Source organism: Pyrgilauda ruficollis, unplaced genomic scaffold (genome assembly GCF_017590135.1).
Source record: "Pyrgilauda ruficollis isolate IOZ18807 unplaced genomic scaffold, ASM1759013v1 scaffold5, whole genome shotgun sequence".
NCBI lineage: Eukaryota > Metazoa > Chordata > Aves > Passeriformes > Passeridae > Pyrgilauda > Pyrgilauda ruficollis.
In genome coordinates, this window is record NW_024526599.1 from 2,647,806 (window position 1) to 2,653,805 (window position 6,000).

The 6,000-nt window shown below is 38.0% G+C and overlaps 1 protein-coding gene across 2 annotated transcripts in view; it reads left to right on the plus strand.

Annotated features, from left to right (window-relative positions):
• The window catches only part of UBA6 (ubiquitin like modifier activating enzyme 6), a 28,701-nt gene extending 24,659 nt beyond the window's left edge, over positions 1 to 4,042 (plus strand). For both annotated transcript variants that reach the window (XM_041479984.1, XM_041479986.1), the window contains 3 exons: positions 725 to 812; positions 1,175 to 1,269; positions 2,538 to 4,042. In XM_041479984.1, coding sequence (XP_041335918.1) covers positions 725 to 812; positions 1,175 to 1,269; positions 2,538 to 2,673 — 319 coding nt within the window. In that variant the 3' untranslated portion in view covers positions 2,674 to 4,042. The remainder of the gene's footprint in view (positions 1 to 724; positions 813 to 1,174; positions 1,270 to 2,537) is intronic.
• Positions 4,043 to 6,000: the final 1,958 nt, after the last annotated feature.

A 6,000-nucleotide genomic window follows, 5' to 3' on the forward strand; every position in this document is an offset into this window, starting at 1 on the left:
CAAGAACAATATTTGGAAACCTACTAACTGATGCTTAGAACTTTCTGAACCATTCCAGCAAGTGTGAAGTTTGAATAGTTACTAAATATAGGTCTTATAGCCTTAATGTGAGCTCTGCTATGTGAGCAAAGCTATGATGGAACCACAGCTCATGGCCATACTCCAGTTAAGCATTCTAGATGTTCAAGGGTATTTTTTTGTTGTTGAAACTTGGAAAATGATGAATTGCTTCATGCTTGCTATTAAACTCTGCTATCCACTTACTGTGTACTGCTAGAAGTATAAGTGATCCTTGTATTACTGCCAAGGGTGTCCCATAATGCATTGCCCAAGAATTTCCTGTTTGGAAAATGCAGTCCATATTCATCTGTCCTAATTTAAAAAAAATAGTGGGTTTAAAGGCTTGGTTTGGTTTTCAGTGGAAGCTGTTAATTGTCAGACTTGAAAAATCTAGAGAAGGTAGATGTGTGGCATTGTTCTTAGGAAACATCCCGGACATGCTTTTGCATCTTGTTCAATACAAGAGCTATTTTTCAGTAGGTCTTACTGTGTCTTGTGCTTAGCAAGGTCAGAGGGCTGGAGAAACGGCAGCAGAGAGGGAAGAGGTTTTTGCTCAAGATTAAACAGCACATCAACAAGAAGACACGGCAGTTCTCCAATACACTTTTAATAGGAATGACTGAGTTCACGTTCTAAAGTAACAACTTTTCACTTTTTAAAACAGAAATGGGATATCATTTACCATCTGGGACAGGTGGACAATTTATGGGAAAGAGGATTTTACTCTGTTGGACTTCATAAATGCTGTCAGAGTAAGTTATCTACCGCTCTGGGTTAATACAAGACAAGAGGAAATGAGTTTCTTGTTTTGGGTTGTTGAATTCTGTTTTGTTTTCTTTTTTATTTCCATCAAGTTACTGTTCAAACCAGAATAATTTTAATAATAACTAATGTCAGTGGGAATGTCTCTAATGTCTCTAAAGCATCCAAGCCTGTTTTCAAATTCCTTGTTAATTCAGTTAATAAAACTTACTATCAGCATCCATGCATTAGCAGGTTTTCTGGTTTGGATCCTAAGGATTTGAATAATCAGCTGTAGTATTTGCAGCAGTAGAATATGCTGGTTTGGGCAGCTATTCCAGTCTTTTAACAGGTTTTAATTTGTGAATTCCAGGAGAAATATGGAATTGAACCAACTATGGTTGTACAAGGAGTCAAAATGCTCTATGTTCCTGTGATGCCAGGCCATATTAAAAGATTAAAGTTGACGTAAGTATAACTGGAAAATGGATTGAGGGATGCAAATGCACATAAAAATTTTGTTCATTGCTTGTATCAAAGGATGTGTGTCTGACAGCAGTATTTTCTCTCAAAGTGGTTTCTAGCCATTAATACTTCAGGAAAAAAAAAGATAATTTCTTACTTTTTGTAAAAAAAAAAAAAAGAAAAAAAGAGAGATTCAGAGGATCAGAGATTCATCATTCACAGATTTTCTCTGTGATGAGAAAAGGAGACTTGCATAATGCTGCTTTAACTGTTGAACACCAGAATGAGAAATCTAAAGAAGTCTGACAGTAATTTCTTGAGGGGAAAGAATGTACCATGGTTCAAGCAGAACAAGACTACTAGAACCTTTTGAAACTGGCTTAAAACTAATGCTGATATTTAGCAACTAAGCTCTGAAGGATAATGTATTGCTTGCAGTTTGAGATTTCTGTAAGTCTGTTCAATTGTAGTCATTGCTTGAGATTCTACATGACTTCAGCCCTTTTAAGAATGATGACATTCACAAAGGCTTTGCTATGCTGCTTACAGACAGGAAATTGAGGTATTTCACCCTGGCAGTTTGGCAGGGTGTGAAGGCAAGGCATTGGGTTTTGACTGAAGGTCTTTGCAAAATAACAGCCAGATTTCACCCAGGTTTAGTTCTGCCTTACACCTGTGGATTGAACTACTTTAGCTCAAAATCTGTTCCTTACATCTCCTGTGAAGTGTGTGGTAGTCAGTGCTCACAGGCTTTGCTGAAGCAAGTGGATGCACCGATCAGTACTGTTTTGAAGGCCTGACAGTAGGCAGAGAGGTATGAGCAAGCTACTTCAAACACCTGGGGAGAGAAGAGCTGCCAATCTGTAGAGTGCCTGGCATACTAAGATGAGAATTTACAGCCTGTCTCCAAAAACATTTTTTATATGCTTTCTCTTACAGCTGTATAAATAATTTTGAATGAGTGGGGTATGTAATGAAGTCAAAGTCATGGTATGAACTTTGGTATGAAGCTGCCTTCTTGTGAATATCAGGATTTTTTACTACTCTGAGACTTTAATGGGCTGTCAGGAAAAGGGAATACGAATTGCTGAAGCTCAGGAGGAGGAACAGCTTTTGTGTGCAATTTAGAGGTGGCTTATTCTTTATTTTAATTTGGTCTCTAGTGTGCTGGGCCAGTACATATTGCTGGCAGTGAACTTCCTCCTAGTCTGGCCCTGAATTCCCAGTGCCAATCCTCCTAGTGCATTTATGAACTGCTCATTTCTTTATAGGATGCAAAAGCTTGTGAAACCATCAGCTGATAAGAAGTATGTGGACTTGACAGTATCATTTGCTCCAGAGACTGATGGAGAGGAAGACTTGCCCGGGCCACCAGTGAGATACTACTTTGTTCAGGAAGACAATTGATGGTAGAGACACAAAAGTCACTCATGGACCATTTGTTCTGAAAGGAGTGTGCTAATTTTCAGCTATTAAAGATGGTACTATATATTTCTTTTTGGTGAAGCCTTAATTAAATGGTGAAAATCAGTGGCTTTGCACTGAAGACAAACTGGATTTGTTTCTTCTGCTCCTATATCCTTCAAGCCTGTCTTCAAAGAAGGATTGGTCACTCCACGAGATGGAATGTCCAGTACAGTCCTTACCTTAAAGGCAAGATTTATATTCAAGAAAGCAAGAAGAAGGGTGAACCTAAGAAATGGTCCCCATTTGAAAATTAGGCAATTTGCATTTGCTTAGGGAAGAGTGCAAAAAATAGGAAAAGCACCATTTTATGATACTGTTGGTGTTCCAAGAACATCTCAAACATTTCATATGTTACTCCATTCTCAAAACAAGAATTTCATTCTTGCCATCTACATGTGAGATTAGATCCACCTGAAAGGCTTAAACTCCCACTTAAAAGCAGAGGAACTGCTTTCTTGTGTGGCTGCTTAGTGGAGCCCTGCTCAGCGCAGCTATCTTGTGTCAGTCTCAACATGGAAACAGAGGGAGGGGGTGTAAATTGTCAAAACTCCCCTGAAGTCCAGAGAGCTGGAATTGTTGATTATCTGCACTAAGACTGTTCTTTGTGGAATACTGCAGTGAAAACCTACCGGAGAGCCAAATTAGCACTTTGAACAATAAAACTTGGTCTTCAACAAAGAGAAAATGTGGTTGAGCCTTTCTGCCCTCACCAAATTAAAATCACTATAGCACTTGATGAGGTTAAAGGGAGGAAAAGACAAATACCACTGGATGTTTGTCAGAGCAAACTGTTACTTCAGCTGCTTCTTTTGGTACCATTTCCCTAGAGCAAGTTGTTGTACACCTGTCCTCAGAACCAGTCTGAGCTGCACTGAACCACAAGGTTTTACCCTCACTGGTCAGTTATTGGGATATGTAATTATAAAATTTATGCTTAATTGGAAATCATTATAGACTGGTTTTGCTGCTGTGGTGAGGCACAGGTGGGTTACAAAAACACCGTAATTTAACTCCTTTAAGCACTGGGTACTTGAGGTAGTTCTTTTTTTCTCCCCATCACAGTAGAGCAAGGCAAGGTTAGAATAAAAACTTATAAATTGAAATACTCTCTCATGTGTTTCAGCTTTAGAGATTGTTATTGAACATTATGTCCTGCAGCTGTTGCAAAAGCTATTAACAACTTAGCTCTTTATCCTCAATCATAGTTTATTAAGCTTTAGGGATGTCTTCACATTTAATGTAATGATGTCACTAATTAGTGCTAAGGATCACTTAAAGGTTTAGGTCAACAAGAAAACAGTCACCTCTCACAATTGGAGGCTGGGAAATGAAACTTTGAGTAAGTATACTTTGTCACGTTAGTGTGGTGTCAACATCATGCTTATGCTTTTGAAATAAGCAGCATTTAAAAATAAAGTCTCAGTACTACTCTAGAATGCTATATGACTGTCCTCAGGGTTTGAAGTAAACTGTCAGATATAATTCATGCAATGGTTTTTACTAATGACAACATGTACACCTTTGAGAGCCTTGTAAAAAGTCCAGGTCAAGGGATCACAGCCAGAATTTACAGATATTGCTTTATCTTTATGCTGCTCTTATTGTGTGTGTCTGTTGGATGGATGGATGCTCTGTGGGTGGGTTCTGCTCAGTTAAAAAGTTGGTTATGGAAAAACTAAAAATGCACAACGACTCTAGATATTTATTAGCACATCTTTAAAATTTTTGGATATAAATTAATCTAGGTAAAATCTCAGAACTAGTAACTTGAAGAGGACTTCCTGTAGAAGAACTCGGTATGTCAAGTGGCTCGCTAAAACTGTTCTTGATGCTTTAAACATTTTTGAATTTCTGATATAGAGAGTGAAGGTGTTTATATGGAAGATTGTGGAGTACACTGATTCAGTAAAGGTGTTTATATAGAAGATTGTGGAGTACACAGATTCAGTATTTGTGTTTGATAGAGCCTGTTTCTCAATCTGTTCCTACTTTTTATCAAAAGTCTCTGCAGGTAATCGGCATGATCATACTAAAAAGGCTCTGGGAAAGTGAATTTTGGGGTGCTGATCTTCCAAATCTCCCATGTTGTCACAGTGCTACCAAGCTAGAGGATTATAGCGTTACTTGGAACCTGAGAACTTCTTTATCTCTTTTCCTTTTTATTTTTGTTCATAGCAGTGAAAGCTTGTATTTGTCTAGGACTGATGCACAATTCCTGTGGAGCAGCTAAAGCTTGCTGTCTTCCTGCCACAATGAAGAACTGTCTTTCCACTGGAGCACTTCAAATAGCTTTCTTTCAAAGTGTTATTCTTTGAGAGAGCAATTGATTTGCAGAAATGACGTTTTTATCAGTAATGAAGATCTTTCTCACTCAAATGCTTTCTTGAAGAGTTTGCTCATATTTATACCAGCTTTCTCTGAATTTCTATCACTCTTAATAGATGCAGTTAATTAATTTGTGCATGCCAAGTATTAAGCAGCCAGATCAACTTTTCTCTGGTTAGTCATCAGGTTTCTTTAATATTAGAAGTCGTGAGGATTCTGTGTGAGGGTCTCAATACTGTTAACAAGACTGCTTTGATGGATCAGATGGACTTAAGCTTTTATTATCTATACCACAAGTAAAAAGTAGATGTTTCCATATTATTTTCCCACCCTTTTCCTATGTACAGTGCAATATGTGACTGCTTATTAAAAAGATAAAGCTATTCAAGAATAGTGGTATATAGGGAGAACAACTCTGGCACCATTTAGGCTGTCACCTCTTCATGGCTTTTCACGTCCTGAAATAATACGGGTTTGAGCTAGGCACAGAGTCCATACACCTGTCAGACTTGTCATCAAATACAAGTAAAGATTTTAGATAAGTTTATGATATTCATGTTTGTTATTTTCCTTGTGTCTTTGAAACAATGTGGATGTAGGCCAGTAGTTTGAGGAAAGGAACTGAATTTCAGCCAAAAGCTGAATTTAACTTGAAAGTTTATAAATCCCTGTGCAATTACAGAAAGCAAATGTACAGCACAGTGCACCAATCTAAACCTTTGTCCAAAGGTTGATAAATTTGACCAGAGACCTTTTGAATATTTATTTTAGTAAAGGTATATTGTGTGTGGTTGATTAAGTAGCTGGTGCAGGTGCTTATCCGTGGTGCACAAAGCTATTGAGGCTCAAGCTTAAAGGTGCCTTAAGTTCCATAAGCATTCCATAAGCATTGCTAACAGCAGAACTGTGTTGGTGACGTGCATCCTTTTGTATGGCACAGGT